The sequence below is a fragment of the Myotis myotis genome, unplaced genomic scaffold (genome assembly GCF_014108235.1).
Source record: "Myotis myotis isolate mMyoMyo1 unplaced genomic scaffold, mMyoMyo1.p scaffold_m19_p_5, whole genome shotgun sequence".
Classification (NCBI taxonomy): Eukaryota; Metazoa; Chordata; class Mammalia; order Chiroptera; family Vespertilionidae; genus Myotis; species Myotis myotis.
Window position 1 is genome coordinate 102,581,949 of NW_023416357.1, and position 13,475 is coordinate 102,595,423.

Here is a 13,475-nt window from a genome sequence, read left to right on the forward strand (position 1 = left end):
CCTGCTTCTGTAGGAAAATCGCTGCTCATTGACACTCACTCTAACAGATAATCTAAGGGGTTAGGACAGTTTACACTCCCCCAACTATACATGTACGAATCTGTTTTAAAATTATCCTTAGAAGAGTTAACTTGTTTTCTTCCCTCATAGGAAACAGAGTAAGATTTCTTAGAAGTGAATACAGGAGCACAGGGAACATTATAAAACCTTCTAAGCTTGTTTTCAGGGACAGGGAAAGAACAGAGATTAGCAGTAAACCTTCATCTTGACCTCCTGCCCCATCCCGACTCAACACACCTCCCATGGTTGAAGGATTACTTCTTTTTTTAAAAAAACAAAACAAAAAACAAAACAGCTTTATTGAAGTATAATCAACCAACCACATAATTTCCACTTAGTGTGAACAGTTCGATGGTTTTCCATATAGTCAAGAGTTGTACAATCATCACCACAATAAATGTTAGAGCATTTTCATCACCTCAAAAGGAATGTCATACCTACTAGCAGTCACTATTCCCCTATCTCCTCTCTTCCCGGGCCTTGGCACCACTCACTTCTGTTTCTATGGGCATCAATGGGATCGCGCACTATGGGCTTCTCTCACTTGGCCCAATGTGCGGCATGTTCCAGCTCCAGTCCTTTATATGGCTGCAAAATACCTCGTGGTATGGCTGGCTGTAGTTAGTGTTCCTCTTACATGTCTTTAACCCACTGTGAGCACCTCCCTATGCAGGCACCGGGCAAAGGGACACGAAGGAAGTCAGGCAGCCTTTGCCCTGGAGGAGCTACAATAGCCCCTAGCGCCCCACACACACACACACACACACTGGTGTAGGGCCCACCCTGACACCTGCTGAGAGGGATGCAAAGGAAGCGCAGGCAGGAGAAAGAGGACTTTTGATGATGAAGGATTACTGCTTGATGCCAGTGATCACAGTGTGGGGGGCGGTAAGATCCATACTCTCAGGTTTGAGGGCCCCTGAATGGTCAGGAAGCCTGGGCTTGGGTGTCTGCAACTATGGCGTGACCCTCCAGGTTAGCTGGGCAGAGGGCAGGGGTGGCTAGGAGGGTGGAGACCCCGGCTCTCAATCCTGACCTTCTTGTGGAGTTTCTATAGAAGCTAACAGTTGGCCAAACGGCCCAATTTGCATCTTCTCTCTGTCTGCCTTGGTCAGTGTTGATCAGGGGCAAGACCATCCTGACTGGAGGTGACAGGGTGCCTGCCAAGGGCTCTTCCAGGGTGCTTCTCCCTAGGGCAGTGGTTCTCAACCTTCCTAACGCCGCGACCCTTTAATACAGTTCCTCATGTTGTGGTGACCCCAACCATAAAATTATTTTCGTTGCTACTTCATAACTGTAATTTTGTTACTGTTTTGAATCGTAATGTAAATATCTGATATGCTATATGTGTTTTCCGATGGTCACGACCCACAGGTTGAAAACCGCTGCCCTAGGGGAAGCCTGAATACCCTACATGAGAACTCACCACCCTGTAGAGGGGGCTGTCGTGCCAGGGGAGGGACCCTGGGCATCTGACTTCTTGCTGTTCTTCCCAGTAATGAGCTGTACACAAGCCTGCACTTGTCTCGGGTGTGGGGTGGTGGGTGTTTTCTTCTTTTCATATTTTCTGCATTTTGGCTGGTTATTACTTCTGTAATGTGGAACAGAAACTTCATATTAATAAAAGAAAGCTCCATGTCCCCCTGCCCCTCCCGCTCCAGGACAGCAAAGGAGGACGGGTTGTGACAGCTGCAATACTCTTATCCCCCCTCCATGAGCAGGAAGGTGTCCGACCCGACACTGCCGACTGCTCACTTTGCCTTCTCAGCCAGAAGGTGTTTTAAGATCAGTAGACGGTATTTTGAAATGAAGATCTTTAGAAGTTTGTGTAGTAAAGTGATGTGTTTCCTTTGCAGGAGAAGTACAGTATTGGGGAGCCCACAGTGCCGTCCACCATTGCAGAGGAGTTCACCTATAACCCGTTCATGAGAGTGAGGTGAGGGTGCGAGCAGGTGGGCGCAAGCAGGGCCCACCCTGGCCTCGGGCGTCTTGGCCTCTGCTTCACTCAAGCTCTATGTCCACTCACTGAAACTCCTGAAGATCCCAAATGGCGGAGACTGCCCAGAAATCTGGATTAACTATAGCCACAGATCAGACACATTTTCCTAAAGGCGGTGGGGACACTGCTTGGTGCCCTGGCAAGGGCATGGGTCTTTTCAGACCCCAGAGTCGGGATCTGTAGGTGGGCGGGTGCATTCTCGAGCCTCGTGGTGCTGGGCACTGCCAGACGCCAGCATGGGATTGACGTTCCTGCCCTCTGGGTCGCCAGCAGGACGGGCTTGGCCAGCACACCATCCACAGAAACACCCAAGTTGGCCATGGGCTATTCCCTGGTGTCCTGGGAGGGGTTTGTGAGCAGGGCAAGACAGCCTGCATCCTGGCACTCGGCTTCTGCAGGGAGAAGACTGTGCAGCAGCACGCGGGCGAGACGGACCCTGTCACCACCATGAGGGCCATCCGCAAAGAGAAGGACAGTTTCAAGGTGCCCCGGGACTGAGGCCTGGGGTGCCCATGGCTGCTGCATCCAGTATTCAGATGTTTTAGGTGAACTTCCTGCTGGGAGTGTAGGAAATTCAGTCTTGGTTTAATTTAAATTAATTGTAAAGCCCTTTGCTTGTGTTATCAAATGTTTTAATGCGTATTTACCAGAGAATTTAGAAAACTTTTATTCCCAAAGTTCTGCTTGCAGACTGTGTTCTCTGGCTTTTTTGTGGGGCCCCTGCATGACACCCCAATAAGAGCTATCCCTCTTTCTCCTGCCAAGGCCAGCAGCCCCGTGCTCACCAGAACAGAGCCCCTAGAAGGGGGTGCGCTCTCCTCTTTGTCCTGGCACCGTAAGAAGGAGCTGCTGGCACGCCCATTCCTCTTCCTCTCACCCAGCTACTTCTAGAGGAAGTCATTCTCTCAAGGATCCTGTGTCATCTTCACAAAATTGTTTTTGTGTTGATGTAGTCAGGCCTTGAGGACCTCCCTGGGCTGGGTCACTGGTGCTGTGAGGCCAGAGGCGGGGGCCAGGCCTGCGGGAGTCAGGCTGGGAACCTCTGCACGCGGTGCTCACAGAGGTTCACACTTTGCACACCCCATCCCTGCAAAGGCGGGCCTGGCCTGGAATGTTCCCAGGGACCAGTGTGGGCAGAGAAGCTGGCAGGAGGGGACTCCAGGACACCGTCTGCGTTGGAGCCTCCAGGTGCCCATGAGGCTGTAGGACACGACGGCCAGCGCATGCAGCCTTGCTCAGGTCTGGCCCACGCAGGCCCGGCCGGGAAGGGTGTCTGCGTCCTTCCTCCCAGCGGCAGCGGCAGCGGCAGAGGCCGAGGCTGAGCTCTCTGTGAAGGCGTCCCTGCTCAAACGCTGTATCCTCTGCTTTTGCCTGAGAAAACTCGAACTGCGGCTGTCCTGGGAAGCCACCATGCTCGGGGTGGCTCCTTAGCTGCAGTGTCAGGCTAGGCCTAGGCCCTGGGCACACTGGGTAGGCTCTTGCAGTGAGTCCCAATCCCAGGCCGAGCGGGCGGGCTGTCCGAGCGAGGAACAGGTGGAGGCAGCTATGGGGTGTGGTGGCATTCAGGGTTTTGGTGGTAGGAAGAAGGGGTGTTTGTTCCCAACTAACACTTTTCTGGATTTGGAAGTTTTCTTCTGCGTCTGACATTTTCAGTTTGGCCTCCATCTATTACAAAAGAACAGTGCCAGGCGCCTGGTCTGTGAAGGCTCTGCTCGCGGAGCCTGTCACTGCAGCCTCTGGTCAGTCTTTGCTCTTGTGATGACACTCACGCAGCGCGTGTGCCACAGCTCCTGCTGATGTCAGCTCTACTGCTCCTCCCAGGCAGGTCATGGCAAAGCCGCTCTCCCTAGAGTCCTCAGGTCCTGAAGGTCATCTGTCCCTGTTCTTTGCTGAGCTTGGGGCGCAGGTCACTCTGCAGCTGTCTGCGTGCTGCTGAGTCTGGGAATCCCTCCTGCTCCTCTGGGAGAGCTGAGCTCTAAAGAATGGGTGCTTTGCCCCAGCTGGTTTGGCTCAGTGGATAGAGCGTCGGCTTGTGGACTGAAGGGTCCTGGGTTTCATTCCAGTCAAGGGCACATGCCTGGGTTGTGGACTCGATCCCCAATAGGGGGTGTGCAGGAGGTAGCTGATCAATGATTCTCTCTCATCATTGATGTTTTTATCTCCCTCTCTCCATTTGTCTCTGAAATCAATAAAATTTATTTTAAAAAAAAAAAGGAATGGGTGCTTTGCCCTGGCCAGTTTGGCTCAGTGGATAGAGCATTGGCCTGCGAACCAAAGGGTTCCGGGTTCGATTCCAGTCAAGGACACATGCCTTGGTTGCAGGCTCCTCCCCGGCCTGGGCCCTGGTCAGGGCTCATGCGGGAGGCAACCAGTCGATGTGTTTCTCCCACATTAATGTTTCTCTCTGCCTTTCCCTCTCTTACTCTCTAAAAAAATCAGTGGAAAAATAGCCTCAGGTGAGGATTAAAAGAAAACAATGGGTGCTTTCACCTGGGTGTGCTGGGTCCTGCAGCCGCCCTCGAGACCTGGTGGGCTCTGGCTCTGTAGCTGGGCTGCAGGTGGTCTCACAGTTGAGGTTGGACTTGTGGCCCGAGCCTGGGTCTGGAGCCACAGCTTGGAAGCCCTGCCCTCCAGTCCCTGCGGCAGCGGCAGCGGCAGTGGGCGCTGGTGGAAAGATGTGTGAATTCAGAATACTTGGCCCCTCCAGCACGGCGCACGGACCACGGCTCCAGGTGGTTTCCTACTGGGTTTTGCTTCTTATTGACCAAGAGTCCTTTCACTCCATGCGGCAAACTTCCCGAGTTCTTTGGTTGTGGGTGTGGACAGTTATCACCTAGTTTGTTGCCAGCTTCAGACTCTGGTGCTCTGTTGAAGAAATTCCTAATTTCTTATAGTCAAATGCATCCTTTTTCACATCATGGTAAATGCTTTTGTGTCTTAACGCTTTCTCTCCTCTATGCCTTCCTGTAATTTCACACAGTCGTTTTTGTTTTGCTTTTCACACTGTTTATAATTCATGTGGAAATGCTATTTATGCTGGTGACTGGATACCCAGTGCCCCTCTCTGTCGGCCCTGCCAGCGCTGGGGAGCGTCCCAGGTGCCGCATGCCCTGTGGGCTCCATGTCTGTTGTGCCCGCTGTCCTGGCGCCGGCCCCTTCCCGTCTCTGCAGCTTTAGGGCAGTTGTTCATTTCCAGGACGGACACGACCCAGCCTCCGCCTGTAGGAGAGTGATGGCCCTTGCCCTTATGTATAAACATTAGGGTGTTGCTATCTGGAATTCGGACTGGAGTGATACTGACTCACTAGATTGGGAAGAAATGATTGTGTGTGGTTTGGAGAGTTTCAGGTGAACATGCTGCTTGTCCATCCACTGGGTCTCTGGTGCTGTCCACGCAGTGCCACTAAAGCGCACCTGTGGTGCTGACCACCAGTGTTAGCACGGACCCACCCGTGACAGGCACGGTCCCCAACATGACGGCCCTCACCGTAGACAATAGCTGGAAGCCTGGGACCCCCAGGCCACCTGCACTTTTGAGCAACTGGCTATAAATTCGGGGGGTTCCCATGACCCCCTCAGATTCAATAACTCAGTAGGATGACTTAGAATTCAGAGAGACGCCGGACTTCTGATTGTATTATAAAGGATATGATAGCAGTTTTAGAATAAAGGATTCAAACCAAGACCAGCCAAGTGGAAAGACCCACAGGGTGAGGTTGGGAGGGTCCAGAGCACTGACTGTTCCTCTCTGTGGAGTGCAAGCGTGTCTCCCTCCGGGCACATCCGGGTGCGCACCCACAGGAAAGGCCAGGTAGTTTGGGGTGTCACTGTGTCGGCCATGGAATCGCTGACCACGTGACTGAACTCCAGCCCTGCCCACCCACCCACTCCTCTGATCATAGGGAGGCCTTTTTGGTGACAGCCCTGAGTCACCTCATGAGTGTAAGCTCAGGGGGCCAGGGGCATATTAAGGAATTCAAGGTTCCTTCCCCTCAATAGGGATAAAGGCCAGAGAAATTATTATTTGTCAGATGTCTTTTCACCAGGTTTTAGAACTTCCTTCCCAGAGGCCAGTTCTCTGGGACAGTGTGGTCCCAGGTACTTTGGGTTTTGATGTGTTGTAAATGGCACCTTCATTTAAAGGTCCCCAGTGGTCAGAAAGTAAAGGGCCGTAGACTTTGTTTCTGGGAACCCACTAAACTTGCTCACCCTGATGTTGTTCCTTTGTAGACCCTCTGAGTTCCATCTGGGATGTGGTTTTCCAGATCTCCCTGTTGAAGTGAGGCAAGTGGACACATTGGCCTTTATTCTGACTTCATTGGTTTCCTAAATGTCTGAATGCGCTGATGTGGCAGATGCCGGACACTCCAGGGACTCGGAGTGAGCAGACAGAAGTCCCTTCCCTGTGGAGCTTCATCCTGAGGGATGAAGACAGAGATGACAGAAGTGCTGGCAGGTCAGACGGAGGGAGCACTGCAGAGAAAAAACAGCACTTAGGGATAGAGCACCCAAGGGGAGGCCTCACTGAGGAGGTGCCATGAAGTAAAATTGAGGGGATCTAGGGAGAGGCTGCCCAGATACCCCGAGCAGGTCTGCGGAAGAGCGAGGCTGTGCGGGCAGAGGGGAGGGGAGTGGGTCAGGGTACAGGGCACGGGAGGACTTGGCGCCCACACTCAGAGGTGCAGAGGCAGGTCGTACCTGACCCTACTAGGATTCTCCGAGTGTCATGGCAGGGTCGCGGGAGCAGCAGGTGGAGGTGAGAGGTGGTGAGTTCCCAGTGAGCTGAGGTGCAGGCAGAGGCGTTTGCTCCCGGCTTGGATCTGAGCCGTGAGTGCTGTTAAGGGGATTCCATGTCCATTTACTCACTGGAGTCGTGGGAGGTCAGGTTTGGACAAGTTGAGTTTAAATGCCTATGAAACAGCCGGGTAGGCAGGGAAGTTCAAGGCAAGGTCCACCTGGAAATGCCCGTGAGGAGTCACCAGCGTGTGGTGAGTCCTAAAGCCGGGAGGCAGGTGCCGTCATGCGGGAGGTCGAGATCTCAGGCGTTCATAGGTCTGGAACCGGAGAGGAACCATCAGTAGAGAGAGGAAGGGCAGGGGAGTGGTGCTGCCAGGAGGAAGTGGCAGGTGTGGCACCATGGGCACCGAGGCCGCTCCTCCCCTCAAGGGTGGCGGTCAGGCTGAGTACCTGTTATTACATTGAGCACGGTCCTTCCTTTCTTTGCGAGAAGGCATCCAGGATGGGAACTGGATCTTGCCACCTGCTTTTCTGCATCAGCTGGCCATTCTCCTCTGGTCTGGGGGGTTACATGAAGTTATTCAGTGCGAAGTTGCCAGTAGAGTCTTGGGCTAAATCCCATTTCATCAGAATGTCAGCTGCTGGTTCCTTTCTCAGAGTCTGTCTAGTTCTGGTAAATGATAAACATTTTTTAGGAACGTTTCTTATTCAGAAGTTTGTAGAAGGCACTTCTAGTCTGAGCCTGGTGTCTTCTCTGTGGGTTTTAATGGTTACAGGGCTACTTCTATTCTTCTCCGGCTGCTTTTGGTGAGTTTCTCTTTCCTGCGTTTACTAATCGTGTCTGCGATGTCCTTGTCGGGCTCCCTCTCCCCGACAGAGCTCTAGTTGCTGTTTGCCTCTTGCTTCGCGCTCCTGCTTTCTCTACTACTCGAGGAAAGCGAAAAATCCTTGAGTACCCAGTGTCAGGCACGACACATCTTCCCTGACAACGGCTCAGGCATCTGAGGTGGACTGAAATGATGCCATCAAACAGAAACAGTCCTTGTTACTGATTCCTAGCCAGTGTCTTCCCTCTTCCTTCTGAGGACTTTTATTTTTGGTTAATCCTCACTCGAGGATATTTTTCCATTGATTTTTAGAGAGTGGAAGGGAGAGGGAGAGACAGAAACATCGATGTGAGAGAGACACATTGGTTGCCTCCTGCACGCACCCCAACCAGGGCTGGGGAACCTGCAACCAAGGTACATGCTCTTGACCGGAATCTTAACCTGGGGTCCTTCAGTCTGCGGGCTGACACTCTATCCACTGAGCCAAACCAGCTAGGGCTGAGGATTTTTACTCTGAAGTATTTCCTGACTGCTCTGGCTGCGGGCTCCATCTCTCACTAAGCCTTGTCCCTGTGCGTTTGGTCTGACCCTTTACTGATGCCCATGGGAGCTGCTCCCTGAGTGTGGTCTTCTGTCGTGTGGGCCAAACACGGGCCTGACCAGGTCCTTGCTGTTTCTTCCACAGTGACCCAGCTGATCTGCTGTGTGTCCTGCACGAGTCCCAGTGGTACGTTTCTCTCTAGCTACAGAATCACTTAGGTTTTAGTAGTAATAAAAACCTTTTAGAGTTTGTTTATTTAAATTGAGGTGAGGTTCACACAACATACAATTAGCCACTTAAAAATGTACAATTCAGAGGCACGCTGTGCAGCCCCCACCTCTGCCCAGTACTCTGAAACTTGTGATCATTATATTAACCAGGCCTCTCCTGGCCCCCCTCTTCTACGGGTGACTGGTTCTGAGCTGGGGCAGCAGAGAGACCTGGGGAAGAAGCGATCACCATGAATCCGGGGAGCCTGGCCTAGGGTCCCTAGATAGATCCTGAGAGGAAGGCCCAGGACACACACATCCCTCCCATGTGCCTCTATCTGCTTTCTGAACTCTGAGCTCAGACCCTCAAGCCAATCTGGGATTCCACTCAGGCCAGGTGGTATGTGGGGGTAAGAGGCCAAGGAGCAGGACGTCAGGAGCCACATCCTTCCTCTTCCTCTTCACTCTCCCCACACCCCTAGCTTAGAGTTGTTCTGCTCTGTTTGTCAGCAGATATTCTTAGGCCATAACCTTGACTTAAGCTCTACAACCAATAATCAATTTCTTCTTCTCTGTGATTTCTGTTATAACAATCCTCTGTTGCAGCAACAAATACCTCATGTCTGGTTTCAATGGGCAGCGGTGGAAGGCAGTCAATGGGGAAAAAGAATTTTAGAAACTGAAAGGAATAATAGGTAATTCAGCAATAATAAATGGAGATTTTAGGACTAGACAGAACATCAGCAAGGATAAAAAAGACTGAACACTATCATTCAAGTGAACCTACTTATTTAAAGAACATTCCACTGATATCCTTTTCAGGTACCTATGAAACATTCTCCAGGATAGACCCTATCTTAGGCCACAAAATTCATCACCATAAATATTGAGACTGAAATTATACAAAATATATTCTCTAACCCCAGTGGAATTAGATATATGCATTCTATCAGTAACACCAATCACTCTCAAACTCCCAGAAAATAGAGGAGGGAATTCTTCCCAACTCATTCTATGGGTCTAATGTTATCCTGATACCAAAGCCAGGCAAAGCTATCACAAAAAAAGAAAATGAGACCAATATCCCTTATGTAGATCAGTGTCTCTCATGAATACAGGCGTAAAATCCTTAATAAATAAAAAGTTAGCAACCCAAATACAGCAATACCAACAGTATACACCATTACCAAATAGGATTTATCACAGGAATGCAAGGTTGGTTAAATATCTAAAAGCAGTAGATATTTATACTAGTATCTAAAAGTGGTATATTTTAAATAGAACATTAATATATATATATATATATACACACATATATATATGTGTGTGTGTATATATACACACATACACACACACATATCCTTTTATTGACTTCAGAGAGGAAGGGAGAGAGATAGAAACATCAATGAGGAGAGAGAATAATTGACTGGCTGCTTCCTATAAGCCCCTCACTGGGGATTGAGCCTGAAATAGGGGCGTGTGCCCTGATTATCGACAATTAAACCTCAACCTCCTACTTCATAGGTTGATGCTCAATCACTGAGCCATTTTGGCTGGGCTCAAATACTGGTAGACCATATTAATGAATAAAAGATAAAACCCACAATATCATCTCAGTGGATGCAGAAAAACATTTGGCAAAATCCAACACCCATTCATAATAAAAGCTTCAACAGACTAGGAATAGAAGAAAGCTTCCTCCACCTACAAAGGACGGAATTTCTGAAGGCTACAAAGTTAGTGACTTAAAAACAACAGACTTACCATCTGGCAGTTCTGGAGGTCAGGAGTCTGACATGAGCCACACTGGATGGTCAGCAGGCCTATTTCCTTCTGGAGATTTCAGCGGGAGGAGGATCTGTTTCCTTGCCTTTTCTAGATTCTAGAGGTGCCTACTTCCTTGGCTCCTCGCTTCCAGCCTCCATATTCAAAAGCTAGCAACTGTGGATCGAGTCCTTCTCACATTGCCTCACAAACAAAATCAGAATAGACCTAACAAAAAATTCAATTGATAAAAGCCTGAAGTCTTCATGCAAAGGGAAGCCCAGGCCCACATGCCTTCACTAATGCATTCTACCAGTAACCAATCACTTCACAAACTCAGAAAGGAGGGGAGGGGGGTACTCCTCCAGAAGAGCAGGACCTCTTCTGACCCCTCTTCCACTTTTAAGGACCCTTGTAATTACATTTGCTCCACTTGGAAAATCCACTTATCTCACTATTTTGAGGTCAGCTGGTTAGCAACCTTAATTTCCTTTGCTATGTAACCTGACATATTCATGATTGCAGGGATAACAACATGGGTATCTTTGGTTGGGGGAGCATCAGTGCCCATCACAGCAACTACTATGAAAAATATCAGCATCATATTCATGGCAAATGACAATGCTTTTCTGTAAAATCAGGAACAAGGTAGGAATGTCTGCTCTTGCTACTTCTACTCAACACTGTACTGGATGTGCAATAAGGCACACACACAAAAAAGAAAAAAGTAGTACACATGTTGAAGTAAAAATGTCTTGATCCTATATATAGCTAATCCTAAGGAATCCAGATACATACACCCACCTGGAACTTGTAAGTTTAGCAAGGTCCTAGCACAGTGGTCAGCAAACTCATTAGTCAACAGAGCCAAATATCAACAGTACTTCTTCAAAATAGACTCGCCCAGGCCAAAAACCGACTTCTGACCATGGGCCACGAAGTTTCAATCGCACTGTACGTGTGCGCCCACACGTGGTATTTTGTGGAAGAGCCACACTCAAGGGACCAAAGAGCCGCATGTGGCGCACGAGCTGCAGTTTGCCAACCATGGTGCTAGCATATAGATTAATGAGAAAAAAAATCCATTTTATTTCTATGTACTAATAGGCCAAAAACTTAGGAATTTATCAGAAGTAATGTAAGAGTTATACACTAAAAACTATAAAAATCTGATAAGGGAAAAATTAAAGATCCAAATAAATGGAAAGATACTCCATATTCCACTAAAAGACTAAAGATGTCAATTCTCACAATATACAGATGTATTATGTAATTGTATACCTGACTCTATATAATTTTATAAACCAATGTCACCCCAACAAATTCAAGTAAAAATAAAAACACTAAAAAAAAAAAAAAAAAAAAAAGATATCAATTCTCCCCAAATTGATCTATAGGTCCAATGTAATCCCTATCAAAATCCCAGCAGGATTTTTGGGAGAAAGTAAACTGACCCTAAAATTTATATGGAAATACGAGACTTAGAAGAGCCAAAACATTTTTTTTGTTGTTAATCCTTACCCAAGGATATTTTTCCCCATTGATTTTTAGAGAGAAGGGAGGGGGGAAACACATCAATTGGTTGCTTCCTGCACACACCCAACTGGGGCCAGGATGAAGCCTGCTACCCAGGTATGTGCCCTTGACTGGAATTGAACCTGTGACCCTTCAGTCCATGGGTCAGTGCTCTAACCACTGAGTAAACCAGCTAGGGCAGAGCCAAACCAATTTTGAAAAAGAACTAAGTTGGAGGACGTACACTGCCTAATTTCAAAACTTACTATAAATCCACAGTAATATATTGGTGCAAGGATAATAGGCATGTAGTTTAATGGATCAGAATTGAGAGTCTAGAAATAAATCCTTATATTTATGGTTAACTGATTTCAACAAAGATGCAAAGAAATTTCAGTGGGGCAAATTATAGTCTTTTCAACAATTGGTGCTGGGACAATTGGGTATCTATACATTAAAAGTGAACTTAGACCCTCATCTCACATTATACACTAACTGTAACTGGATCATAGACTTAAATGTAACATCTAAAAGTAATCAAGCTTTTAGAAGAAAACAGGAGAACATTTTGTGATCTTGGATTAGGCAGAGTAAGACACAACACCAAACGTGAGCCTTAAAAGAGAAAAAAATTGATAAATTGGACTTAAGAGTAAAAAACTTGCACTTCAAAAAGCATTTTAGCCCTAGCCGGTTTGGCTCAGTGGATAGAGCATCAGCCTGTGGTCCCAGGTTCAATTCTGGTCAAGGGCACATACCTGGGTTGCAGGCTCGATCCCCATAAGGGGGTGTGCCGGAGGCAGCCGATCAATGTTTCTCATCATTGATGTTTCTATCTCTCTCTCCCTCTCCCTTCCTCTCTGAAATCAATAAAAAAATATTTTTTAAAAAAAGACAGCATTTTAAAAAACGAGGAGACATGCCCAGCCAGCATGGTTCAGTGGTTGAATGTTGACCTATGAACTCAGAGGTCACGGTTTGATCCCCCAATCAGGGCACATGCCTGGGTTGTGGGCTTGATCCCCATTGTGGGGTGTGCGGGAGGCAGCTGATCAATGATTCTCATCATTGATGTTTCTATTTCTCCCTTCCTCTCTGAAACCAACAAAAATATATTTTTAAAAATGAGGAGACAAGTCATAGAGTGAGAAGAATACCTACAAATGTCATATCTGATAATTCAAAATATATAAAGTCTTGTATCCATAATGTATAAAATTTGAGAACTTATTTAAAAAATATTTTTATTGATTTGAGAGAGGAAGGAAAAGGAGAGATAGAAACATCAATGACGAGAGAGAATTATTGATTAGCTGCCCCCTGCACGCCCTCCATTGGGGGTTGAGCCCGCAACTGGGCATGTGCCTTTGACCAGAATTGAACCCGGTACCGTTGAGTCCGTAGGCCGACACTCTACTCACTGAGCCAAACCAGCTAGGGCCGTGGTCAGCAAACTGCAGCTCGCGAGCCACATGCGGCTCTTTGGCCCCTTGAGTGTGGCTCTTCCACAAAATACCACGTGCGGGCACGCACGTACAGTGTGATTGAAACTTCATGGCCCATGCGCAGAAGTTGGTATTTTGTGGAAGAGCCACACTCAAGGGGCCAAAGAGCCGCGTGTGGCTCGCAAGCCATGGTTTGCCAAGCCGCAGTTTGCCGACCACTGAGCTAGGGAATCAGAACTTACTAAGAAGACAACTCAATTTAAAAATAGGCAAAAGAGTAGATGAATGGATAAAAACGCTATGGTACATTTATACCATGGAATACTATGCAGCAGTAAAAAATAAAAAGAAGGCTCTCTTACCCTTTGAGACAGCATG

General features: G+C 48.2%; 1 protein-coding gene and 1 long non-coding RNA gene across 7 annotated transcripts in view; one reads left to right on the forward strand and one right to left on the reverse strand.

The window, feature by feature from the left end:
* The window catches only part of HAGH (hydroxyacylglutathione hydrolase), a 28,344-nt gene extending 19,602 nt beyond the window's left edge, over window positions 1–8,742 (forward strand). For 3 of the 4 annotated variants that reach the window (XM_036308665.1, XM_036308667.1, XM_036308668.1), the window contains 2 exons: window positions 1,917–1,996; window positions 2,458–2,748. In XM_036308665.1, coding sequence (XP_036164558.1) covers window positions 1,917–1,996; window positions 2,458–2,557 — 180 coding nt within the window. In that variant the 3' untranslated portion in view covers window positions 2,558–2,748. Of the gene's footprint in view, window positions 1–1,916; window positions 1,997–2,457; window positions 2,749–8,571 lie in introns of those variants that run through there. The other variant, XM_036308666.1, reaches the window with a different exon arrangement.
* LOC118656010 lies at window positions 341–11,040 on the reverse strand. Of its 3 annotated transcripts, none has more exons than XR_004967470.1 (4): window positions 10,138–11,040; window positions 7,247–7,466; window positions 6,269–7,113; window positions 341–1,651 (listed from the first exon to the last, which is right to left on the reverse strand). It is a non-coding gene; the product is annotated as an uncharacterized LOC118656010 (long non-coding RNA). The 3 variants fall into 3 exon arrangements; XR_004967469.1 differs by having other exon boundaries at window positions 6,269–6,532; window positions 6,758–7,466; XR_004967468.1 differs by having other exon boundaries at window positions 6,269–7,466.
* Window positions 11,041–13,475: the final 2,435 nt, after the last annotated feature.